Raw genomic sequence first — 25,262 nt, 5'->3', positions numbered from 1 at the left:
TGGCTTTTGTGAAGTGTTCGGCAGCTTGTGTTGTGATGTCAACCAATTTGATTATTATATCGCCATGGTTGGCTCCACCGAAACAGTAGAGAAATAGTAGAGTTGCATGATATCCCATCTTCCCTCTTCACACAACCATCATATAGAGTAGAGTGACTTTTTGTTTTTCGAATTGATGATCATCGTTATAAAGTACAGAGCATCACATCTCATCTCGGTGCTTTTCATTCCCCATCCTCTAATCTCATCTCATTCCTTCACTTCCCTTGACTTTCCCACCTTCCCAAATATACATATCCAGCGTCTCTGCATCCGCACCCTCTACCTTTTCCCCCTCTAATTCTTCTTGGTAATAGTCAACGATTCCAAATCAGCACGTTCCTTGGCCTCGGCTTCGATCTCGGCAATGATGGGGGAGAGGTATGCGTAATCCTGTGAAATGTATTGATCAGTACGAGCGTGGAAGTGTGCTGGAAAACCGAATAAAGAGACTCACTTCTTCAGGCTTGGTGTGTTGATCTTTGGGCAAAAGTTGATGTTGGACGGAACACTGTGGGATTGTCAATTATAGATCTAATTGTATTTACCCCATTGTTTGAGGAAGGAGTGGCATGCGTACCTGAACAGCTCTTCGCAAACGGAAAACACGATCGTAAGCTTCTTTTTGCGGTAAACGCTTGAGCGCAAGGAGAACCTCTTCGGATTCCTCGGGGAGTAAATCATCGGCTCTGTAATTTCGAGACATGTTAGTTTCCTTTCTTTGCTATGCGTATCCCAATTCCCATGCGTGTTCGTGCATGGCATATTTTAAGCAGAGTCAAAAATATCGCATACCTTAATCCCAACTGGCGATATCCGGCAGCATTGGTGTACCATGAGGCCAAAGGCTTCATCATCTTCAAGAGCCCGGGCTTCTTGGAAATCCAGCTTGCTAACGATGGTGCAGACATGATGGGTGGATTTGGAGGGGTGGTATTGGGAGAGAGAGGGCAAATTGGTGGTGTATATTGAGAGTGAAGTTCAAAAGTTATGAGGATATTAGGTAAGCGAGTCAGCGTGGTTTGAGGAGTCTGTGATTGGTTGAGGGAATGAGGGACGGAACGGAATCAAATGGGTGGGGGAAGATATCGGCATGATTAATGTCACAATGAGATGACTTTGCATGGAAAGAGAGTAGAGGTGGGTGTGGGATGAGATGATTTTCTTTGTTTGAGATGAAGGTTTGTTGGAGAGGTGTATGTAATGATTTTCTTTTTCTCAATTTGGGTTTGAAGATGTGTTGTCTAATAGATCATGGCATGGCATGAATTAGAATGCTCATGATAATCATAATACTGGGAGAACTACTCGTCTAATTGTGCCTTTTCTCCATTAGCTAGCTGCTCCGGTAGAAGTAGAAGTAGAGCATTGTATCAATGGATCAAGCATGTCACAGGTTGAGCATTCTTAGATAGATTATGGTTGATACAAGATGCTAGTAGAGATGCTGCTGTGCCATTGAATGCTCTGCTTGCTGGTTAATGGTAGGATAGGATCGGCTAGGAAGATCTACCTACAAAGCACCTCGAGACCAATGATACTCAAGTTCCAACTGTTCATACATACATATATCGTTCCTATCATCCATCCGTCACTCGCCCACCTAGGCCCTTTAGAATCAAGCTTTCCCTGTCGCCAACCACACGGGTTGATTTCCCCCACTTTGTTGAATTAGAATTATGATATTCTACTCGTAGTTCTATTTTCTTACCTACATTTCTCACACAACCCTCATTCTTCTTTTGATATCTAGAACATACATCGAAAAGGCATTCTCACAATCATAAATATCATCAAATCAAATTCCATCACAAGCTCACCCATAAGATTCCATCCTCGTTTGGAACTGTACCTGCTTCTTTCTCACTCTGGCTTGGCGGTTCGTCCCTTTTTCTCAAGCGATTGATTGAATAATCTATTATAAGCTTCCGAGAATTTTGAGCCGGTCTTGAAGTCCGGTGCTTCCCTCAACCACAAAATCCTCAACCCACTTTCCTCAAAGAACCCCAAAAAGCCCACCTTTCCAACTTTTCAACGCTCGCACAATCCACGAAACTTCTACAAACATTCAGGCGATTGTCAATGGCCTGCGATAACCGTTAGCTGTTGTGTCACTGGCGTGCTGCGTGGGATCTTTCCCCGCACACCGGGACACGAGATTGCAAGAAAAGAACGGCGACAATCAGTGAAGGCCTTCCAAACCCATCGGCGGCTTTCCTCCCCGCGCGATTCACTTCTGCCTGCCTCTGGCTGAAGTAGCAGAAGCTATTAGATATTTGCGCCAACAACAATTACAATGTCACATGAACGCAGCACGCCATCATCATCAGGATCTGAGGATTTTGCGTCCTCTCAACCTACCACCCAACAATTCACATCGAGTTTAACGTTTGGAGGGGGAGATTCACCTATTACTAGATTGGAGAGAGTAGCTAGATCACGGGCGGAATGGGAATTCAATGCATTTGCGGGGGCGGTCGGTGGTTTTACTTCTGGAGTTGTCACTTGTCCACTAGATGTTATTAAGACGAAACTACAAGCACAAGGGGGGTTCAGAGCCGCACAAGGACTAGGATCACAACCTGCGGGACAAGCAGTATATAGTGGTTTACTTGGAACTGGAAGGGTGATATGGCGGGAAGAGGGGTTGAAAGGATTGTATCGAGGCCTTGGTCCAATTATCCTTGGTTATCTACCTACATGGGCAGTTTGGTTTACGGTCTATGGTAGATCAAAACAGTTCTTTGGACATCATACCGGTATGAATTATGAGTAAATCTTGAGATTGACGATGGAAGCTAAACGAATCTCTACAGACAACACAGTAGTGGTCAATTTTTGGTCCTCAATAATTGCTGGAGCTTCATCGACAATGGTTACCAATCCTATCTGGGTTATAAAGACACGTCTGATGTCACAAGTTAGCCGCAAGGCAAAAAATAATGGAGCCAGGCCACCTTGGCATTATCGGTCAACTTTAGATGCAGCAAAAGTGATGTACAGGACTGAAGGAATTTTATCCTTTTATTCTGGCCTGACTCCTGCACTCCTTGGCTTGACACATGTGGCTGTCCAATTTCCAGCTTATGAATATCTCAAGAAGGAGTTCACAGGCAAGGGAATGGGAGAGTCAGCAGAAGGTGATGAAAGTGCTCATCTATTTGGAGTATTATCTGCAAGTGTGCTCAGTAAGGTCATAGCAAGCTCTACCACCTATCCTCACGAAGTCATTCGGACAAGACTTCAAACTCAACAAAGATCCATGCCAGCCGCTTCAACAGAATATGGCGCATTCAGGGGAGGTCTAGAAGGACACTCCCATCAACACGGGGCTTCCAATCCCCTTGCTCAGATCAAACGAGCGGTCCCAAAATATAGGGGCATTGTGATGACATTTAAAACGATATTACGCGAAGAAGGATGGAGGGCATTTTATGCAGGTATGGGCACGAATATGATGAGAGCGGTACCTGCGGCCACAACCACTATGCTCACCTATGAGTATCTTATGAAACATTTAAATCATGCCAAGGCAGAAGGAATACGGAAATCGGGAGAAGATTGGTAAATGTTTCATACATTTGACCATCCTTCTCGGGAAGATGTATAAACTCCAAGAAAAATATGGCATCCACCTCTGAGGTTCGAGGAAATGAAGAAACCAAAAAAACATTTCTGTATTTTGAAGCATTCGAAGTTTGCGGGCGTTCGGTCATGCACTCGGCCATTAGGTATTGAGTTGCATGATGCGGCCTTTGTGTTTATGGAAGATATTACAGACGTTCATATCTGAATGATACCTTTTGTGAACAGAGGAATTGTATTTATAGATGGTATTGGCCATCATAGCAAATGATTGTTTAATATTCCACCTTGACCCAAATATGCAATTTTGTAAAGATCTCCCTGAACTCCCATATGTAACCTGGAAAGACGAATTCGTGAAGTAGCTGTGCACTTTGATAAATCCAAACACCGTTCCCATCGCCATCGTTATTCTCATTTGACATTACTCTGATTTCCCGGCAAAACCACCTTCTCTCCCCTTCGCCGCTCTCTCTCTCAACTTCCTCTCCACTTCATGCCTCTCGGGCGCATTTCCTTTCCTCCTCAATTCCTCCAAATTATCCTTCGCTGTTCCCAATAGTTGTTTCACGGTTGTTTGCTCCACAGGTGCATCTAACTGTCCATGACGTCTTAAACTTTCATTGGCCCAGTCGATTTGTCCACCGTCTGCCTCGCGATGTTTTTGGGCATTCTGCTTAGCTGCGCGGATGGATGTGCGGGTATATGTGAAGAGGAGTAGGGCCATGGTTGCGGCTGCTAGAGGAGCAGTCAAGGTCTAGAAGGAGGGGCTGTTAGTGGGAGCTGGGAAGGAGCTGGGAAGGAGCTGGGAGGGATAGAGGGGATGGAGGGGATTGGATGAATAAAGGGAATTGGGATAGCATGATAGATACCTTGCCATTCAAATTGAATTTGCGGGGAGGCATGGCGAATTGATTGATTTTTTCTAGTGATTGTATGAATTTGAATGATTTCACATTTCTCTCCTGATTTGCTTGTAATTGTATTTTATATGGGTGGATGAACTCAAATAATCGAACGGTTTTTTTGAACATGGGAAATAAATAGAGGACGTCATGCGATCTTGGGGGTTCGATCGACAGGGATCATTAAACAAGGGACTTTACCACTTTTTTTTTAGATAGATAAGTCCTCAACACTTTTGCATTGAATCCCTATTTATGAATCTTTTGCTTGTAATGGTATTTTATGAATTGATGGATCGTGTTCGATAATTTCGCAAGGAGAGTTTTGTGTGGGTTTCGCATGGGAAATTGTTCTACGTGTACGATACGCAAGGTAGAGACATGAAGGGACTTAATTTCGCATCGGCATCGGCGTGGGCGAGGTCGAGACCGTGTGTGAAGACGACTTCGTGGACTTGTGGGAGATGTGTACAGAGAGCAACTAGGAAATCTTGGGTGCAGAATGCGGCGTATTCGACGGGGAAGAGAGGGGGAAATGGTTATGGTTACGGTTATGGAAATGGAAATGGATATCAGCAGAATGGGAGGGGAAATAAAGTGATTATGGCTTCTGCTGTGGGGGGCGTAGCGGCAACAGGACTTGCTTTCACGGATGATATAAGGCATGCATATGAAGCGGTTGAGAGGACGGGGAGAGTGGTCAGTACGTTGTTTGTTTGTATCAATGAGTGAGTGATGTTCTAGCATTGTGTAGGATTGTTTGGGACAGGTGGCTAATTCGAGGTGCGACAGTTATCGAGTTACGTTGAACCATAATGAGAAGATTGGAGATGAAGCCGAACAGGATAGGAGGTTGAAAGATTGTCATCAGAGATGTGCAGACCGGACATTGAGAGTCTTGGAGAAGAATGGGAGTATATTTATAAAACTCGGGCAACATTTGGTAGGGGATTTATTTATATCTAGATGCATCATGCGTCGGCTAATTGGGTTTCGCAGAGTGCTATGAATTATCTTCTACCTCTAGAATGGACGACTACATTTATACCCTTGCAGGATAAATGCCCCGTTTCATCCTTGGAATCGATAGAGAATATGTTTATGGTGGATACCGGCGAACAACTTTCAGATTACTTCTCGGAATTTGCACCTCTGCCGATAGGGGCAGCGTCTTTAGCTCAGGTGCATTTAGCTACTGTCAAGGAAACGGGACAAAAGGTTGCAGTGAAGGTTCAGCATCCAAACTTGGCGGAATGGGCGGCTCTTGATCTGGCATTAACTAGCTTTACATTCGCGACGTTGAAGAGGTTCTTCCCAGAGTATGATCTAGAATGGTTATCATCGGAAATGGAAATTTCATTGCCAATCGAACTGGACTTTACTGAAGAGGGAAAGAATGCTTTGCGGACAAAGGATTACTTCTCACGGATACCGGAATTACCATTGGTTATACCTGATGTTTTGTGGGCAAAGAAACGCATATTGGTAATGGAGAATGTTGCAGGACACCGATTAGATGATCTCGAATTTCTTGATTCTAATGGCATCGATCGCGATGAAGTTTCCGCTGCCCTCGCCCGTATCTTCAACGAAATGATCTTTGGCAACAATGCTCCTCTACATTGTGATCCTCACGGGGGCAATCTTGCCATTCGCAAAAACGACAATCGTCGTGGCGTCAATTTCGACGTAATTCTTTACGACCATGGTCTGTACCGCGATATACCTCTCGAACTCCGTCGCTCTTATGCAAAACTCTGGCTGGCAGTAATTGATGCTAATGAACCCCGCATGCGCAAATACGCTAAAGAAGTGGCTGGTGTAACCGATGAACAATTCCCCCTATTCGCCTCGGCTATTACAGGTCGCGATTACACCATCCTAACAAAAGATGTAGCGCTTGAGCGATCGGACGAAGAGAAGAAAAATATTAATGATGCGTTGGGTGAAGGAATGCTTCAACAACTTGTACAAATGTTAGGACAGGTTCCACGAATTATTTTGTTGATATTGAAAACGAATGACTTGACGAGGAGTTTGGATGAGAATTTACATACGCGACAGGGACCTGTAAGGACTTTCTTGATTCTGGCGAGATATTGCACGAGAACGGTATTTGAGGAACAGTTGGAGCAGATCAAAGCAAGAGGAAGTCTTTTGTGGCCGGCGAACGGTATTAGATTGTTGGTGGCGTGGTTAGGGTACATGAGGGTGGAGCTGAAATTGGAAGCTTTTGAGGTTTGGTTGAGAGCCAAGAGAATCATGGGTACAGCGTGAAGATCAGGGATCAAGAGATAATGTTCATAAGGAGTGGTTATATTGAGCGTACATTGCGTGCATAGGTTAGTTAGCGGAGGGAAAGAAGTGTTTTCCTTCCTTCCTTCGGATTGATGTATTGGGGTTAGTTGGACTTCTTCCTTTTTAGCGTGCATGCATGAAGATTATTATAGATAGATTTAGAAGAGCCAAAAGATGTATAGCGTGTATGGAATAGGATTTCTATTATCTTATGTTGCTTCTTTGTAGGTTGTGAGTTGGAGTGTAGATATGTGTGAAAAACGTCGCGAAATTAATGTCTGTTCTTCCTACCTCGAATTGACGACTCTATTCGTAGCTTGTCTAACCCGGCTTTCGTATTATCCTCGACGGATCTGGCTTGGGGTATCTCTAGTTCGCGGATAGAATTATATAGAATTATCACTAGATAATCCTCCTGTTCGGAAATAACGAGGCTTGGTTGTGGAAAATGGAAAGGGGGGAGGGGGGGTTGTGTAGCGGCACTGGTTTGTTTTAAGAATAGGTGGGTATATGGACAGGTGGATAGGTATGTGAATAGGTAGACCAGTAGATAGTTTTTTTTTTCTTTCTTTTTTTCTCAAATATATACTAGTAGGTAGGTATATCCAATTTGTCTATGGACTTGTGAATTGCGTCGCGGTGCTGTATAGAATGGAGAGTTGAGAGGTGAGATCTAGGAGATGAGATTGTGCGAGGTGGTGGGGGGTTTGAGGTTGAGGAGGGAGGGAGGGAGAGAGAGCAGCATGGGAAAATCGGAATGAGCAGAAAAGAGGAGAAGGTAAATACTGAGGAGTGGTATTCTTTGGGAATGGTTGGGTTGAGCATGGGTAGGTCGGCTTCGAGATCGGTTGCTTGGGCTTTGTGCAGTGTGTGCTGCGCATTGAGTGTGACGAGGGGGTGGAGTGGGAATCTTGAGTCGATTTTATAATGTTGCAGTATTTGAAAACGATGTAGTAATCTCTCTTGTCGAGATGATTACTTCTCACGGAAATGCAATTTGTTAGATAACCCGCTGGACTCATCACGTCGTCTAAACTCATATTTCCCCCTGACTGGATTGGAAATATAGATGTGAAAATCTGCCTGGGGAGGGTTCCATAGCTAATCCCGCTGTAGTGATTTAAAAGATGGCTGGATTGAGATGCTCGTGCTCTGTTGGAGGCTAGGATAATGTAATGTAATGTAATGTATTGATGATGCTGAGTATATGTTGTGTGTTCTGGTTTTCACGGTGTATTGTAATGCATATATATGTATATGTATATGTAACGATTTCGAATTTGTATCGTTGATTCTCAGATACTTTTGTTGACTTTCTTAATGTAAAAGATGGGATCGCAGTAATAACCATCTGTGAGTCGCGGAATAGAGTCAAGTGTTAAGGGTCTAATGGTTTGAGACTTTGAGTGAGAAATGCTAGATGAATGGTTGGAGGAAGGATGCTGGACCATTTGTCGTGAGGATTGAAAGTAATTGTGTCATGATTTGTCTCGAGGATGGTTTGGGGGAGAGTGGTGTTTTGAACGCTTTATGGATGCTAGATACACTGGAGTTGAGGAGGATCATGCTTTGGCATGCTCTGGAGGAAGAATTAGTTTGGGTGGATATATTGGGGATTGGAGCCGCAATGGAGGATTAGGTTTTTGTGGTTGAGAAAGACTTGGAGTGTATTAGTATTTGGGACGGAATATGTAAATACGAGGGGAAGATGAACACCGAGTGGAGCGCAGGAATAGATGTTGGAGTAGGGACATCAGATGAGTTTTGTGGGGGAGTGATAATTTTTAATGTATAGTATGGTGGGAGAGTTGTTAGCGTGGAGATTAGAAGACACTTTTGGCGAAAAGATGAATGTGGGAAGTTCGTTGGTGGGAGATGGGCGAATTGAGATTGATGGGCTTAAGAAATGAACTGGAAGAAATTGAACGGAGGTGAAGAATGAGTTTGTATTTACGTTCTGGTGTGGCTGAAGTGTTTCATTATACATGTTCACTTGAGAGATACTTGCTTCACATGGGCTGGCTAGCCATAGATAAGATATCCTTGTTTACTAATGTTCAATAACATAAGGGTTTTGTGAGCTACTCCGGATATGGGATGAATATCTTATCGACATCAAGCATTGTAAGGCTAATGTATTTCAGCTGGATATCTTGAATGAAAAATACGGTCTCTCACAATTTGGGTATAGAATAGCCGCTTGATGAACGGAATTTACGAGTAGACCATTAATAAAGCTGGCATACTGCCGTTTGGAGTTAATCTCACAACTAGTGATAGAATCCTGAAACGCGGAGGACAAATTGATTGTGGTCTGTATGAATCATTATAATATTTTCATCTTGATTGTATCCTATATTTTAGTCCAAGCTTGGAATCTACGCCCTGATAGCGCAGACTCACCAAGTGAACATCTCCTCGACTATCTTGATTTGAGTATTGATTTCTTGTCCTTGTCGTGTATATACCAGCCGACCTCCTTTGGAGTCTAAGTCGAGGATTGGATCAACAATCAACGGTCTCATCTGGTCAGAGTGAGCGTTCACTTCGCTCCATACACTCTCTTCAATTTCCACAATTCTATCCAAAGCATTCGCAACCAGCAGACTGTTCCAAAGTCCCTCCTGACGTTTAAATGAGCGGAGAAGACTAATAATCTGTCGACGAATTATAGGATCTTTGCAATGGCGGGCTAGATTATAAAGGGGAATAATAACGCCCATGTCCAGATTAAAGGAAATGGTTGATTCTCCACAGCTACTGTCGGTTAATATATAAGAGATAATTTTCTGACCGAGCATTATCATTCTCTGAATTTGAGGCATGAATTCACTCCAGTGTAAGCGATGCGTTGGAGGCAAGTATTGGACATAGCATGATATATGGTTGTCCAACGAGTGGAGTTGTAGAACAGCAACGGCAATATCTTCTTTCCGGGTAAAAGACGAACCTCTTGCTTCTATGAATGCTTGGAGTTCATGCGAATACTTCAAATGTAACGCTTCGAAATTTTCAATGAGCTGACATACGCGGGCTTCGAAATCGACGTGATAATTCATTGGGTCAGTTGGAGGCTCAGCAGCGCGTGCGACACTGCGCTGGAATAGGTAACAACCATATTCGAAACAGTTTTTAGCTTCTTCGACATTACGAAAAAATACAGGAATGTTGTCATTTATTATTCGAGGGAGTGTATCTTCATAGAATAAAGGCTCGTAGCGTTCGGCTAACTGTAGCAATAATATCAGTCAAAATATAGACAGATAAGAGGGAAAAGGCAATGAAGGACGTACAAAGCCTTTTATTGTTGTACATTCTCTGTCTAACCCAGAATATATCCTAGCTAGAGCTCCTGGAGAAGCATATAAATCCACAGGACTTCTCGAACCAAGTGCTTGATGATGAATCATTCCATTCTGCTGGTCCCATTCGGTTTCACGTAGCAGCTTCGCGCCACTTTTTATATGTGCTCCTGCAGAAGCACGGTGCCCTGCCATACTCTATGAGAGTTAGCATATAAGCAAGCACACTAATGACAACAACACTATAGTTAAAGAAACGATATATACCTCAAAGTTAGCAAAGATGATGCAAGCGATGAGGCAAACATCGACGCCTCGCTTCTCATTCCGAGATAGAGGAGCTAAAAGATCTCTGATCGCAAAATTGTATTGCTCTAAAGCAAAAGCCTTGTCGATATCAGAGATCTGCGCCTTCTGCTCTGATAATTCATGAATAGCGCCTAGGGCTACAACGGCATGGCGTACAGCCGACTCATGATGTGCAGTTTGAAGCACAAGTCTCTCCCAGAAATCAGAGCCGAAAAATCCGGCTAATTGAGAGCAGGTCCTTTGCATGAAGAATGCAAATGATCGCTTTGATTGCGGGGAACTGAGGATATCAAAAGAAGAGTTTGTCGTGATAAGACTCATGTCACCCGAAAGCGATGGGTCCAGGGTTGGGACATAATAGCCTGGACATACCCGACGAGTTGATGTACATTTAAGACATGCGGGCTTTAACTCGTCACATTTTATTCTTCGTACTATACAGCTTTTTAGTTTTTGTTTTCTTTTGGGGGGGGGGGGGTTCATTTTCTGAAAACATACTCCTACAAGTTAGGCAACCCGTCTTAGTCTTTGGCCGGTATGCTCGCTGTCTCCTCCCTTTTGCTACCTTGGGCATTGGAGATTAAATAGAAATTGTCTGCCGATAGAAATTAGAGTCTGAAAGTGAAACCCAAAAATTAACTCGAGTGGTGAAATAAGAAGTAGCGTGATCTTTGCTATATCAAACAGCCGAACGCGCAGAATAAGTAAACAATGCGAGAATGGGGAATAATGCTCGGTGGCTGACGGTATCCCCCTGAAACTAAGCCACAAACCCCTAGTTTTCCGATCCACATATACGGTCGGTCAAATAGATCAATTGTCTTATTTACTTTTCGACTTTTCGACTTTTTATTTTATTTTTCAGAGTGATTAGAATAGTTAGAACATTTAGAATATTTATTTTCTAAGAATAATAAGAAGAAAATTCAATAATATAATATCAATATTTTTTAGAACCTAATATATTGAAAGTAAATTGATTTTATTACATATCTAAATTATAATATGATTTAATAATTCATTTATATAATCTAAAATCATACAAATCAATTAAATAAGTGAGATCTTTTGATCAAGATAAAGATTATTATTTCAAAAGAATAAAAGAAATAAGAGATTCTTTACTTAAAAAGATAGTCAGATTAAAAAAAGAATATTAAAGAAAAAAGGTTAATTCTAAAGGAATAAGTATAAAAAGAAATCTAACCCCTCAAATTGTAAAATAAGAAAGTTGATTATATATATATTATTTATTAAAATCACATTTTATATTGATTATATAATTATTTTAATTGTAACTATAAGTTTACTTCTAATATTAGATTAATTATTAGTATGACTTTATGCCTTAGAGAGCTGAATAAACAGGGTTCATTTCATCTTTAGAATCTAAAACTATAGAACTAAAGCTCTCTAGAAGGCTCTTTATATATACAATCTTATATACTAACAGAGCAGCTTTGAACACATTCCTCTTAGATCTTACCATCACCATTTTCCCATAGTAAATCATTTAAATCCGATGGTACATAAACAGACCATCAGCTTATCCGTTACCCCATTAACTTTTATAATATTGTATCTCTGAGTGCGGCGGTTCAAACTACTCAAAATAGCGGCTTCGTGGTCGTGGTTTCGTGCAGCCTCGACTGCTGGCTAAGCCGCTCAGCTCTTAAGCGCCAATAAACGATACTGGTTCATACTGTTGTTATTGATACAAGGAGTCTAATACTAAGCTATGCTACGATTTTCTTATATGCTCTGTCGACACACTAGCTCCAGGCTTAGCGCGCTGTACGAGTCACATAATCTACCCTCGAGAATCCGTGCTCAGGGAGGGCCGTGGGTCGACTACTAACGAGGGTTCTAACTCACCCTCACATATTGTTGTAAGTAGTTGAATATCATCTAGATGTGATATCAAAGATCACGTTGAAGCGGAATAACGGAATATTCAATAGTTGTTTGCTATCTGCATTTTTTTGAAATTCTGTTTTAAGATTCCGATATATTCTATGATGTAAATTACCTTGCCTCTTCTGTAACTGTTGGTACGAGAAGGATACGGAAGACGTAGCACCCACGAATTGTGTAGGTCCTGTATGTCTAATATTTGTATTCTATCTAAAGAGCTAGCTACGGATTGAAAGTAGTAAGTCTTATATAGACTTACTGAAAGAGCTAGTCTCTTTCGCATTCGCTTAGGGCTTTACCACAGTAGCTATATTACAGTGGCAATTGAATTGAAGTCAATCTCTTCGTTCACACACTTCTATCTCGATAACTATCTATATTATAACAATTCTTAGTGCTTATTTACTTTCTATAATTATTTACAATTGTAGAATCAATCTACTTTTTTTTTTTTTTTCTAGTTTTATCCTCGAAATGCTATTTCCTTTTCTTCTTTCACAATTCCCCCTATTTGTTTCCAATAATCCTCCCATAAGTCTTTTTCGAACACAAATTTATTATCTTCATCTAATCCTAATCTCAATCAATTATAGGGCATAGTTGATGCTGATCGTCATTATATTGGTAAGTTCTTCCTCCTCAAGTTTTAATTTCTGTTCAACCCCCTGATGGCACAGTAGGCAAGTCCATGAGACCAAATGAACGCCTGTTGAGTTGGCGTAGCAGAAAAAACGAAGCTTCTGGGAGCGACCCATAGTTTTGCTATTTTAGTGGTATATTTTCCGGGGGCTGTCTCGGTCAAGAAGTTGCCGATACGTATTCAATACATGAATACAGCTTTCTAAAGGAATAGTTTGGCGAGGACTTTTTAAGAAGTTTGTCCTTTTGTCTTTTCCCTCAACAGTGTATATTCTCGGAGATTCGCCGCACTTTCTAGCATCTCTCGTCTTCATTTATAGTTGCAGTGAAGTTTTTCATTTGATTGTCATGCAGGACGAAAATACACCGCTTCCTCCAATATTGATCTATGCACATGTTGTCAGTTATGTTATTATTGAGGTGTCTTATCAAACTCCTACAGCTTTATCAGTGCGTGCGATGAGTTCATTAATCATAAAATCTGTCCTTTCCTTCCCACTCGGTAGTTTGGGCTTATCAAAAATATACTCTAAAGACACAGATTGACAAGATTACTCGGCTTTTCTCCGACTTTCAGGCTACTGATCAATTCGCACAGCTTTCTGAGCTAATCATGTGGTATTGATGAGCATTGAGAAAATGTCTTCTACCGATCATCCATAATATAACGCATCTCCAAGACTGTATTGCCCTCGAAAGTAATCCTGCATTAAGCCAAAGGGCATTGTCTGAACTGGTTGATATTGCGGCCCCTGAGGTAGAATTGGCGGTGCTATTTCGGTACTTAAAACTTCGTCTAGGTGGTGTCCACAAAGATCAGTTTGCATGCAAGCATCAATATAGTTTCTCTCAGAATTGTATATTTCGCGATTCAAAATGTTCGAGTCTTGGGTGGGTTGCTCTGACCAAGAGGTACGAATCCGTGGTAGATTGACCTTTACGCTTCGTCTTCGACTCAAGCCTGATAATACATGGGACTCTGGCTCTATCCAGTGTGACTCAATGTTGTTTCTTGTGATGTATGTCGACAGTGGGTTTTCCGCTATAGATGTTCGAGATGGTAGTTTTTCTAAAGTCTCTCTGCTATCGATTGTGTTTCGTGTAGGGTTATGCGCCTGGTAGTTCAAGGTAAACAAAGTACTCCTTCTTTTCAACCTTGAAGCCTGTAGTGTCGTCGGGGTGTTTTCTTCGGCTTCATTGCGGTTGAGTATAGGTTGAGAATTTGTTCGCACAATGGGCTTGGTAAGTGTCATTCTAGATACATGATTGATGACCGAAGGCAAAGAATCACGACTTGAAATCTTGTCGTTCTTATCAGAAGCAAAAAACTCATCGTTGGTCCCGAATGAGACTTGTAGTGAAGGCAGATGTCGTGTTTGCCCACTTTCGGGATATAGCCAATCGTAGAGAAGTTGCGGCAGCTTGTTGCTCTCTATCGGCTATCAGATTCCAATTCTCAACAAATAATCAAGTAATTACTTGAAGCGTACCTTGATGTTGTTCTCCTTTATTATCCTCCCATGCTATATAATATCGATCAAAAATTCCAAAAGCAACACAGAAAACACTTTGCACATCCTGAAGTCGTGCCAAGGCAGATGGCCCGTTTTGAGCTGCAGGTATGACTGTGGGAAGTTTTGTTCGTGTTGGTATTTGATGATTAAAAGATTCGTTACTGCAAACATTAATTCTGTGGACGTTCTGTCACCACACGATTTATCTCACCTTGAACTTGATTCGAGATATGTTACATTCAATACATTTCCTAATGTTTTATCCTGTGGACTTGGGAGAGAACTGGTGGGAGATTCTGGTAGTGGCGTGGAACGACCGGAGAAAGTAGAAGATATCGCTCTGGTGATACTTGAAAATGAACCGGAGCTTGAGGTGTAAGAGCTCCGTGAACTACTTGATGAATTTGATAATGATCCAACCGAATCCCGCGAAGACATTTTAACAAGTGAAAATGCAAAATACAGAAAGCAAAATGCCAAAGGAGAATTTGAGCATAATAAAACTGAGCTCCATGTGGACGAACAAAGCGGTACTCCAAACCGCCCAAAAACACATCGAAACACTTGTATCTTAAATATTTATCATACCAGCTTGTATTTGAAGATAGGTGATTTAGTACATAAATGATAAACTAGAATCATATGAATATATTCATTTAACTTTGAATTCGAAATCATCATTAGTTGATTTGATATCCAATATCAAAAACCGTACATATATGTATGGAGTTTTCGTTACATTTTGTCTATGAAGCTTAGCTCAACATCGTGAACGTAGCAATACCATCAACCTTGCAACTAGTAAAGTAAAATCGGTTCATGGAACGTTCTTTCTCTCTATCCAATGAATATTCCAGGTTAGATAGATACTGTCACAGATATTTGACGGAAGCATCAGTGATATCAAACGCGGAAGAACAAGATTCATCGCTTCTTCGTGTTTCAAGTGCGTTGAGAACTTGAGATTCATTGGCCATCGAGTTTCAGTCATGTTTGATGATATAGTAATAGAGAATCATCATATCGATTCAAACAAGACGACACCTATACCGGTCAAAACTGCGAGTGAAATAATATGCCATGACTTAATTGTGTTGATAGGTAATGCGTCAAAATTCCGTTGAAGGCCTCGTCCTCGTCCTCGTCCACATTGATGTGATGTCCGACCAAGTGATTACATAAGGGAGAAAGAAGCGATGCATCGGTAAGCCAATCAGCAGCATCAGAAATTGTGTTTTGGAGTTTGACATGAATCCGACATGGGCCGGAAATAAAAAATATAAAGCGTTCTTATTCCCAGTCGATGCAATTTTTACAATTTGGCGCCAGATTTAACGTCGTGCTTCGCTCGTGGTGGAGTTGAAAACGGTGCAAATTTTCAGATGTGCAACAAAACAATTTTGTGTTCCTATTCACGTGATATATAAGAGCTTGGACCATATGATCACATTTGTCCAGTCGTGCCAGTGAATATTCATACGTCCATCCATTTGGCTAAATGTCGGAGTTTCTCAATTGACTGCCATTGTACATACATGCTACTCCAACGTTGAGATCTGGATCTGCAATATCAGCTGTATATCGGTTTTTCTCTCCAACATACTGTTTGACCATATCTTCACCTCAAAACTGATTGCACCTATCGCTCAACGTTGCATAAGATCTCTGCATGATGAAACTTCGACGCAAGCCGGAAATCAAGCACACACCCCATTTTTGATACGAAGGACGCTTGATAGATTGCTATATGTGCAAGTGAACCGCTCTTCATTGAAACATGTTCACTAACACATCATACTATGTATGATATGCCATTCCATTCTGAATCATATCATGTGATTTTACTTTATGCCATACGATTGCCATCTCACAGTTTATATTGTGAAATCGTACCATTATTGTATCATGATGGACTTATCTCATCTCACCTAGGGGCTTTCCTCTCCGTACTCGCTTCTCTTGCCTCCTTAGCTCAATCTCTACTATTTTTCTATCCTTCCCTAGCTTCCCAATCAAGCGATCATCGTCTCGATCATAGTAAAGGGCCCACATGCTAGTTTCTTCTCCGTTTAATTCTTCTTTGACAGCACAAAACCCCTCCCATCCCTCGAGAGTCAACCTTCTGTCTTGTCTAGTGCAGTCGAATGGACCTGTAATGTTAGGTTGAGCATCCAAACGGACTCCATACTTGACTTCGTAAGTTTCTCTATCAACGTATATCCAATTCATAATTGGAGCAACGTCTGTGATAGTAGAAACAAGGCCTTCGTAGTTGGAGTCTGGATATGGAAGATAATATCCTGCGAATGGATGTAGTGTAGAATCATTCATGTCCTTATTGATATATAGCTGTTTTTAGTATCAGCTTTTGATGGCCAAATTTTCTTGCTCCGACATAGGTGAGATAAATGAATCGATTTTGTGACAGAAAAGGTTATTTTAAAGTCAATATATTCTGACACTAACCTTGGAGTCTCTGAGAACAATCTGCCTATGATCAACTTCGAGGCTAAGCGGTGACGCCTCAACACAGCTGGCAATCAAATTGCATCTCCGTGCACGATGTTCTTCTTTGCGATCTTTGGCTTGGCCTTGTCGAATTGCCTCGTTCGTGGCGAGTAGTGCTGGTGCTGTCACCAGAGCAATGAGTAGCGAGGCCATGCTTATTTCTGATTGTTACAACTGATTTGGAGGTTGGAATTAGGTTAAGACAACGACTGGAAGAGGTTGAAAGGTAAAAATTGCTGTAATGTCCTGGTAAATTTGATTTCAAAAGCAGTATTCTTGAAGTGAGAACTTATTATTGATTGGAGTAGTTCTAAAGTGTTAATCTGTACCTTTTATCCCAGTGTCGTTCATCATTCGATTTCGAAGTAATCAGCGAACCATACCCCGTGAGTTACTATGCCAAGCATGGGGGTTCCTAGTATTCGTAGAAAACAAAACTTTAAGATTTTCTACATGCATTACATCAAGGCGCGAGTTTCGCTGATTTGATACTTTCAGTGCCTTGGATTGTTTCGAATGTGGATCTGCTAAAATCGGTCCCGCGATTGTGTGGATAGTGAGGGATGATCTATAAAGTTGACTTACTAACCGCCTAGTCAACAGCGTTAACATCAATTTTCTTCAAGACCATCTAAGATTCGACAAAACAGTATCTAAACCTTCGAGCCATCTCCTACAACTAATTTCAATCAATCTTCCATCTAATATAATACTCCGACATGTCTACCACTAAGTCAGTTCGACCCCTCTTCTTTGAGCACCCGATACTAACATCAAACCAGCACAAAATCGCCCGACAGAACAGCATTCAACCAAACAGCTTATTCACCACCCTTCTCCACCGACGAGCCAAATAACAGACAAAGAGCCACAGCCGGAATCAACACGAATCCATTACCGAATCCTCCAACCTCAGAAGGACTTCGCGCACCAGCAGGTAACTATCACCCTATAATCCAATGCACACACAAATGCATTTCCCCGATAAAGTGCCAACATCTCCACAGGAAATCTACTTAAAGGCGCCACAGAAGCAGACGGCAGTCTAAAACCAGCCGCTGTAATGGTCGGTATCAAACTTGATCTCGAAGCCGAAGTTCACCTGACGGCACGCATACGCGGTGATATCGTTATTGGACTTTACTGAGAAAAAAGAAAGAAGAAAAAAGAATGTTGCATTTGCGTTTTGCATTAGCGAGGGATAGGGAATATTAATTAATTAATTAATTAATGCGATGGATTGGAATTTTCTTGATATTTTTTTTCTTGCGGGTTGGGAGGATTTGCAGGTGCTTTCTAGAAATATGGGACGGAAAATTGGTCTAGTTCTTGCTTTGGATTTTTGGAAGTTTGTATAAAAGTTAGAATTATAATTAGACTTTTAGAGTCAGAAAATAAAAACTCGAATCACTACCTTCATTCATCCATTCATTTATTCAAAACATCTCTTCCAGTTGACGTTGACATTAACCGGCGTCCAAATCTCACATTTCACTTCGAAGTTAAAATTCTAATTTCCTTCCTCCTAGTCAAAAAAAAACAAAAACAAAAAAAATAAAATTCAGAATCAAGATCTTAACTAGAGCCACATCACTCCAAAGTATCCCAAACCAACTATCCCTATCCCCTTGTTTCCATCCCCACCTTTCCATCCCTTTCTTTCCAGACTTTCTCTTCCTTTCCCAATCCCTAACAAAACTCCACTATTTCATTTAAACATTCTACCAAATAGAGAGGGAGAAGAAGAAGACTAAACTTAAAAACACCCTGCCTGCATGCCCTGCTTGCTACCTCTCGGGAGATATCCTTTTCTATTGTGGATCTATCTATCTATCTATTTATCTATCTATCTACCTATTACTTCACTATTCTACTTTCTGATATTGAAGCTTAAAGTGCTGGAAGTACATTGACACTACATGGCATTATATAGCATAGCATAGCATAGCATAGCAAAGTAACACAAACGAATATTCCTTTTCTTGAAATTTATTCTATTCATAGAGGGAGCCATAACCTTAATTCAGAGCTATGATTCAGAGCGTGAATATCATAACCAGGTATCAATCATCTTCTCTCATCTTCTCTTCTCGCTATTAATGAAACGAACGAGCGAACGACTTTTCGTTTCTCGTTTCTCTCTGTGATTACGAGTCTGTATTATGGCATATACATACATCCCACACCAAACCCCACAACTAACCCCCAAATACCACAACCAAACAAACCACATTTCTTGCAGAGTTAGTTACTATTACTATTAATATAAGTATTACTATTACTTGAAACATATTCATTTATCAAAAACCACTGACTCTGAGTGAATAATGAACACATATGTATATGAGAGACAGCACACAGCATACAGCACACTCCGTCCATTATTGAAACCCTGGAAGGATGTCTAGCTGTTTATTTATGTTTCCTGCTTTTATTAGACAGTTGTTGTTTGATGGATATTTTAGGTATTGGTTATGCAGGTGTTATTAATCTTGGATATATATACATATATACATACATACAAACAAACCAACTTATCCAACTCGTCTAACTCTCACAAATCACCTTCCATCTTTCATCTCCCCACCACACCACCCACCACCCATCACCCATCAACAAATTACAAGTCCCCTCTCCCTCCCCCCCCAAATGCACCCACATTTCTTCATCTCATCCAGCTAACCTCATCTCACCCACCAAACCCCAACACATCACCATATCAAATCCCTATCTTCAAATCCCCTCGTGAATCAAACCAAGCATTTCCCAATCTCAATCTCAATCTCAATATTCATCCTAAACCCGAAGCCCTAAGCCCGAAACCCGATGCACGCTCGAGGACAGCTATCGATGCTGATGCAGCGAGCCAGTTAAGTCAGTAAGTCAGTAAGCAAGTAAGCAAGCAAGCATCCCGTCAAATTACACCACAATACCAAGTGAAGAATCCAGAATCCAGAATCCACAACCCAGAAGAAGAAGCATACAAGCATACAAGCATACCAGCTAGCCACCCCCCACAACTACATCCACAACAACAAATACATACATCCATACAAAAAGATCAACTCTTGGAATGATACGATATAAACAAAAAAACAAACAACACAAGCGGGTATCACATCAAATCACATCTGCAAGCTCGGTTACGAAACCTCTAATTCGTATTCGTTTTCGAGTTGTTCCCCCTTTAAGCTAGATCTCGGGTCCCCTGCTAGTGCGACTTACATGCTGTCGCGATCCGAATACGCACCCCCTGTCTCATCACGTGATTAACCCTCTCTGGATAGTTATTAAGACTTCTTCCAGCCCGCCAGCTACTTTGCCATTCTCAGTTCAATAGATCCATTTACTTCTCCCGCAATCAACAATCACCCCAACTCTCCCCAGCAAATCCCCCAGCATGGCCACCCCCATCGTCCTCGAGCCGCAAGATCTCGCACGAGATTCCGCGTTCAAGCAAGCGCTCCATGGCCAAACCGGACAGACCGATCGCTCGTTCCTGAACCTGATGCACAAGGACAAGGACGCGCAGAAGCTTGCCGCGGATGAATATTTCAAGCATTGGGATAACAAGGTTGCCAAGAATGAAACGACGCTGGATCGCGATACGAGACGCAAGGACTATGCTACGCTCACTCGTCACTACTATGATCTCGCAACGGATCTCTACGAATATGGTTGGTGAGTGAGAACCACATCCCTTTTCCGTGCCATTACACCCCACAGTATTCTTCTACAATCGAATCATCACTGACCATCTCTCAACCCAGGGCCCAAAGTTTCCACTTCTGCACATTCGCCAAAGGCGAGCCACTAAAGCAAGCCCTCGCACGACACGAGCACTATCTGGCGCTGAAAATGGGACTCCAGCAAGACCAGCTCGTGCTCGACGTCGGATGCGGCGTTGGCGGGCCCGCCCGCGAGATCGCCAAATTCACCGGCTGCAAAATCGTCGGGTTGAACAATAACGATTACCAGATCGAGCGCGCGACACGCTATGCGCAGCAACAGGGTTTGGGAAACCGAGTCAGCTTCACGAAAGGTGATTTTATGCAGATGAGCTATCCGGATAATAGTTTCGATGCCGTCTATGCGATTGAGGCTACTGTGCACGCTCCCAGCTTAGAGGGCGTCTACAGCGAGATCTTCCGAGTTCTGAAACCGGGTGGTTCGTTCGGCGTGTACGAGTGGCTGATGACTGAAAAATATGACAATGAAGATCCCCACCACCGAGCGCTTCGTCTGGGGATCGAGCAAGGAAATGGAATTAGTAACATGGAGAAGATTTCGGTAGCGCTACAGGCAATGGAGAAAGCCGGCTTCGTTCTCGAACTCCACATGAATGTTGCAGAAAAGGAGGACGGGAATGGGATTCCGTGGTATTGGCCTCTCAGCGGCGAACTGAAATACATGCAGAGTATTTGGGAACTACCCACGTTCCTTCGAATGTCACCCATTGGTCGCACTGTCGTGCACGGATTCATTGGGGCTATGGAGACGATTGCAATGGCTCCAAAAGGCACTCAGAAGACGGCCAATTCACTAGCAGCAGGAGCAGAATGTCTGGTTGCAGGTGCGAAGGAGAAACTATTCACACCGATGTATCTGATGGTTGCTCGTAAACCAGCAGTATGATGAAAGGTGTGATTTGAAGCGTGTAATCAAGTTTTCATATAAGAAAACCTATTAATTCATGTACTATAATATTAACTAATGTGAGCTTTGTAATCTTTTATATGAACATCCCAAAAAGTTTGAACAAGGATGGAACATGGCTTTTCGGTGATGATGTTGCTCGCTCTATTGACCACCACCCACCCCAATCTAACAATCCGAGTACCACAACAACACATTACCAACAACAAAAAGCACACAATGCTCCGCTACTCTTACAAGTCCCCAAGAAACAACTCAACAACCTTTATAAACTCTCACCACCCCTGAGTGTGAAACTCAATCGCACTTGCGAAAGTTGTAAGACTTCCTCACTCGAGACTATGAATAAAGAAAGGTCTTCAGAGATGCATTGCACACCAAAAAGTACCAAAGTACCCAAGTAATTATCAACAAAAATCCTTCACATTAGATTGCTACCTATGTATTCAAAAACTTCCCATATAGGAATTGTAAAAGTTATCATCCACCTCCTCCCCCATCCAATTAGGTAGGAAGATAGATCTAAGAGCTCATCAGATTTCTGCCGCAAAACACCTTTTTTTTTGTTCATACACCTTTGAATTTCACAATGATCACCGTGAATTCACCCCAATTCCCTAGCACATCTATTCTCCTGTTATCGCTGATTATAGGACCCGGTCTTAAGAATCTTGTCTGTCTCTTTTTACAAAATAACGCCCGCTCCCATATGCATGCCCAGATGCCTTACCAAATGCAATCCATTGACCTGGTCTACGCCATCTTCATATACAAAGCCTTGACCTTTAATACGCCTGTCCAAAACCGTTCTCATTGTTGAGAAATATCAGGGGGCTTTTCTCAAACTCACAAGCCGGCATCTTCGGATTTTAACCCTACAAAGAAATCCCTAGTCATCTCAAAACTGAGCCAACTACTCGCCATACTTGGGGCTACTTTGAGCAGATTGGGTACAATCCCCTTGTACATGCCCATGATACCTTCTTGTGCGACAATTCTTCCGACAGCATCAAAAATTGATTTGTACTGGTAACCCATACCAGACATTGTATTAATCTGAAAACGACGTCGAAGGACATCACTAAATAATATTAGCTTTAAGTTTTAAAAAAAGATGAATGGGCACCTTACAATGGATATGTGCACGTCTGTGCGACGGCGCCAGATATAGCTCCGGCTGCTAACTTTCGAACCGCGCTGGGATTTTGGTCTCCTTCTGGAGTGAAATGCTTTCTTACAAGCTCATAAGTCATGAAGTTCAAGCCAACCTTATCTGTTCGTTAGCAATGCAATTCAAAGACCCAATAACCACTCAATCCACACTCACATATGGTGCAACGCCAGCGACAGTAGGTATAATTCCTCTATATAATGCAAGAACGCCTCCTTCTGTTTTGTACATCGTCTTCAACGTAGCGAACATGCCTGGTAACTTAGTACCAGGCTTTCCCAAAGCCGCGAATGATGCAGACTGAATAGATAATCTAGTGCGAACAATATCTAGGGGATAGGTAAAGAATACGGATGTGATTCCGGCAGCTCCACCGCAAATGAGACGTCTAAAGGAACCCAAGTCTGCGCCAGGAGTGGTTTCGAAGAACTAAAGAAGCGTAGGAAATCAGTAATTGCTTTGCACGACATGCGCTCATTTGAATCAGAATTTCCGCAACGCGTAGTTGGTAGAGAAGTATTGGGGATTGAAGATCTCCTTGGGCTCTTACCTTTTTATAGAAATTGTAGCTTCCAAACTGAACAGCAGAATAGGGAACAATTCGAATACAGTTAGTGCCATTACCCCTCATCAATCCACGCCAACCTTCCTCTCTCCACATCTTCATGAGCCCCTTTCCTACAGACATCTTGTATTCTTCTCGCCCTACGCTTTGTATTTGAAAAAGAATCTTTAATCGCTCCAGAGGCGATACGACTGTTCTAGAAACCGCGCCTGCCACTCCACCGGCGCAAAATGCCGCCACCACAGGCTGTGCGATCAGCTCTCTGAGTTGCAGAACTCTGGGGGTATATTTGGGTGGGAGAACATCATTCTTGGACTTGTAAAAAGAACAAATTGTCAGCATAGATACTAGATAGAGAGTAAGATTAAGGGAATAGAACATACGGCCGACATTTCTAGGAAAAGTAGCTAAGCTATGCACCGCAAAGGCCTAAAAGCTCAACGCACACCTTAAGCCCACCACGCATGCGAATTCGAAGGGCAAGGTGTCGAGAATAAAGGGCGACTCTGATATTTGGTAGGATATATGAGAACGTAGACTTTTGAATAGAAACAAGAAATCGACGATCAATTGCTGAATATATTGTACATGTACAATTGGGGAAAGATCCAGTAGGTGGTGAGGCTGGCTGGGGTTGGCTTTTTTAAACCGAGCTTGAATGGGAGAAGATCCAGTACGGGGGGGGTACGAGATAGTGTCACCGGAGGATAGGAGTATCAATATCAATGTAATCTAGGGTTCGACGATAACACAAGAGAGAAAGGAGAAGCTGCAGGAAGAATATGAGGAGGTGTAGCTTGAGTAGAGGAGTAGTCGACAAAGTTATTATTCGAGTAGTAAATTGTTTTTGGGGGGGTTTTCTATAAAAAAGAAGAAGTCTAGGAGGGTGATTTAAAGGTCTATGTTGTTGTTGTATTGCGGAGGATTGGAGGAATTGATGCACCCAGGTAGCAATGAAGTAATAATAAGTAACTAATAAGCAACCCGTACTGTTTGCCCGTACCTACAGTAGCAGAGAACTTTTGGTTGACTCGACCAGTCATCATAAGCGGAAAAAACTTTACTCTACCAAGGACCACGGTGGAAGTGGAGGAGGTGGAGGTCCTTGAGTGAAGGGTTTGTTGACGGAAAGTTCCATCTTTTCTTTAGTCATCGCTCTTGGGATGATGGGTGTGTGTGTATATGTGTATATGTATACGAATTACAGACGAGCAACTAATTAATGAATACATCTATTTATCTACATCATGCCAGCTTGGATCCAATGTGTTGGGTTCTTCTCCATGTTGAAATCTTGACGCTTCGAGTTCGACAGCTACTAACCGGCAACAACGTTGGAAGATCTTCCATATGATGATGCACGGAGATAGAATTACCCCATCATTGAGAATTGGAGAGCTACAACATGATGTCAACTTGCCTAGTCCTTCCGTAGTTTTCCGCAAGAACAGAACGATCGATGTCTGTATGCGGAGTAGTATAGCTAGGTCGGTATTGATCAACTCCTCGTACAGCTTGGATGTTTGTTGTTTGTTGTTTGTTATCTGTTATTAGACTCGAGAGGGCGGGCGAGTACTTGCTTGAATACGAGTAAGCCAGTATCAAACACCGTATCAAATAGATCATGTATTCCTGCCCACCACCCAGGTTTATTCTAAAAAGGACCTAGACAAGGTGGTATATCTGCTCTGCACAGTACTATGTATATAGACCCAGCCATCTGTCTACTAGATACCCATACCCATATGCGAGCAGATCTCGTGTACGGAGTATAGTGCACCTTTGAATTGACGTGAGACAATATTCCATCATTGATCTCGAACACTCTCATCTCTCCCAAATTACTCGACTCCTTAT

At 42.1% G+C, this 25,262-nt stretch overlaps 10 protein-coding genes across 11 annotated transcripts; 4 read left to right on the top strand and 6 right to left on the bottom strand.

The window, feature by feature from the left end:
- Positions 1-36: 36 nt before the first annotated feature.
- On the bottom strand, positions 37-1,053 carry Bcqcr7. The gene is made up of 4 exons (XM_001550861.2): positions 835-1,053; positions 620-728; positions 497-550; positions 37-432 (listed from the first exon to the last, which is right to left on the bottom strand). Exons 1-4 carry the CDS (start codon positions 948-950, stop codon positions 337-339), a joined length of 375 nt encoding a protein of 124 aa, XP_001550911.2. The 5' UTR covers positions 951-1,053; the 3' UTR covers positions 37-336.
- A 522-nt stretch (positions 1,054-1,575) lies between these two features.
- On the top strand, positions 1,576-3,851 carry BCIN_04g01270 (hypothetical protein). Its single transcript, XM_001550862.2, has 2 exons — positions 1,576-2,798; positions 2,856-3,851. Exons 1-2 carry the CDS (start codon positions 2,336-2,338, stop codon positions 3,605-3,607), a joined length of 1,215 nt encoding a protein of 404 aa, XP_001550912.2. The 5' UTR covers positions 1,576-2,335; the 3' UTR covers positions 3,608-3,851.
- A 41-nt stretch (positions 3,852-3,892) lies between these two features.
- BCIN_04g01260 (hypothetical protein) lies at positions 3,893-4,697 on the bottom strand. The gene is made up of 2 exons (XM_001550863.2): positions 4,497-4,697; positions 3,893-4,381 (listed from the first exon to the last, which is right to left on the bottom strand). Exons 1-2 carry the CDS (start codon positions 4,656-4,658, stop codon positions 4,049-4,051), a joined length of 495 nt encoding a protein of 164 aa, XP_001550913.2. The 5' UTR covers positions 4,659-4,697; the 3' UTR covers positions 3,893-4,048.
- Positions 4,698-4,721: 24 nt separating this feature from the next.
- On the top strand, positions 4,722-7,039 carry Bcmcp2. Its single transcript, XM_024692376.1, has 3 exons — positions 4,722-5,257; positions 5,322-5,472; positions 5,529-7,039. The coding sequence occupies exons 1-3, from the start codon at positions 4,911-4,913 to the stop codon at positions 6,804-6,806; spliced, it is 1,776 nt and encodes a 591-aa protein (XP_024548151.1). The 5' UTR covers positions 4,722-4,910; the 3' UTR covers positions 6,807-7,039.
- A 2,107-nt stretch (positions 7,040-9,146) lies between these two features.
- BCIN_04g01240 (hypothetical protein) lies at positions 9,147-11,108 on the bottom strand. The gene is made up of 4 exons (XM_024692375.1): positions 10,937-11,108; positions 10,397-10,872; positions 10,121-10,327; positions 9,147-10,057 (listed from the first exon to the last, which is right to left on the bottom strand). The coding sequence occupies exons 1-4, from the start codon at positions 11,010-11,012 to the stop codon at positions 9,227-9,229; spliced, it is 1,590 nt and encodes a 529-aa protein (XP_024548150.1). The 5' UTR covers positions 11,013-11,108; the 3' UTR covers positions 9,147-9,226.
- A 1,592-nt stretch (positions 11,109-12,700) lies between these two features.
- BCIN_04g01230 (hypothetical protein) lies at positions 12,701-15,094 on the bottom strand. Its single transcript, XM_024692374.1, has 3 exons — positions 14,717-15,094; positions 14,482-14,666; positions 12,701-14,423 (listed from the first exon to the last, which is right to left on the bottom strand). Exons 1-3 carry the CDS (start codon positions 14,941-14,943, stop codon positions 13,645-13,647), a joined length of 1,191 nt encoding a protein of 396 aa, XP_024548149.1. The 5' UTR covers positions 14,944-15,094; the 3' UTR covers positions 12,701-13,644.
- A 1,128-nt stretch (positions 15,095-16,222) lies between these two features.
- BCIN_04g01220 (hypothetical protein) lies at positions 16,223-17,352 on the bottom strand. The gene is made up of 2 exons (XM_001550870.2): positions 16,972-17,352; positions 16,223-16,854 (listed from the first exon to the last, which is right to left on the bottom strand). The coding sequence occupies exons 1-2, from the start codon at positions 17,164-17,166 to the stop codon at positions 16,420-16,422; spliced, it is 630 nt and encodes a 209-aa protein (XP_001550920.1). The 5' UTR covers positions 17,167-17,352; the 3' UTR covers positions 16,223-16,419.
- Positions 17,353-17,556: 204 nt separating this feature from the next.
- On the top strand, positions 17,557-18,423 carry BCIN_04g01210 (hypothetical protein). Its single transcript, XM_024692373.1, has 3 exons — positions 17,557-17,746; positions 17,796-17,950; positions 18,021-18,423. Exons 1-3 carry the CDS (start codon positions 17,733-17,735, stop codon positions 18,158-18,160), a joined length of 309 nt encoding a protein of 102 aa, XP_024548148.1. The 5' UTR covers positions 17,557-17,732; the 3' UTR covers positions 18,161-18,423.
- Positions 18,424-19,664: 1,241 nt separating this feature from the next.
- BCIN_04g01200 (hypothetical protein) lies at positions 19,665-22,039 on the top strand. Of its 2 annotated transcripts, XM_024692372.1 has the most exons (3): positions 19,665-19,907; positions 19,963-20,694; positions 20,784-22,039. In XM_024692372.1, exons 2-3 carry the CDS (start codon positions 20,414-20,416, stop codon positions 21,646-21,648), a joined length of 1,146 nt encoding a protein of 381 aa, XP_024548147.1. In that variant the 5' UTR covers positions 19,665-19,907; positions 19,963-20,413; the 3' UTR covers positions 21,649-22,039. The 2 variants fall into 2 exon arrangements, with proteins under 2 accessions (XP_024548147.1, XP_001550922.1); XM_001550872.2 differs by having other exon boundaries at positions 19,665-20,694.
- Positions 22,040-22,091: 52 nt separating this feature from the next.
- BCIN_04g01190 (hypothetical protein) lies at positions 22,092-24,471 on the bottom strand. Its single transcript, XM_001550873.2, has 5 exons — positions 23,789-24,471; positions 23,391-23,720; positions 22,997-23,269; positions 22,801-22,937; positions 22,092-22,750 (listed from the first exon to the last, which is right to left on the bottom strand). Exons 1-5 carry the CDS (start codon positions 23,795-23,797, stop codon positions 22,516-22,518), a joined length of 984 nt encoding a protein of 327 aa, XP_001550923.1. The 5' UTR covers positions 23,798-24,471; the 3' UTR covers positions 22,092-22,515.
- Between the last annotated feature and the right edge of the window lie 791 nt (positions 24,472-25,262).

The sequence above is a fragment of the Botrytis cinerea genome, chromosome 4, assembly GCF_000143535.2.
Source record: "Botrytis cinerea B05.10 chromosome 4, complete sequence".
NCBI classification, from domain to species: domain Eukaryota; kingdom Fungi; phylum Ascomycota; class Leotiomycetes; order Helotiales; family Sclerotiniaceae; genus Botrytis; species Botrytis cinerea.
The sequence above is the reverse complement of the archived record's forward strand: the minus strand, read 5'-3'. Positions and strand labels throughout refer to the sequence as shown.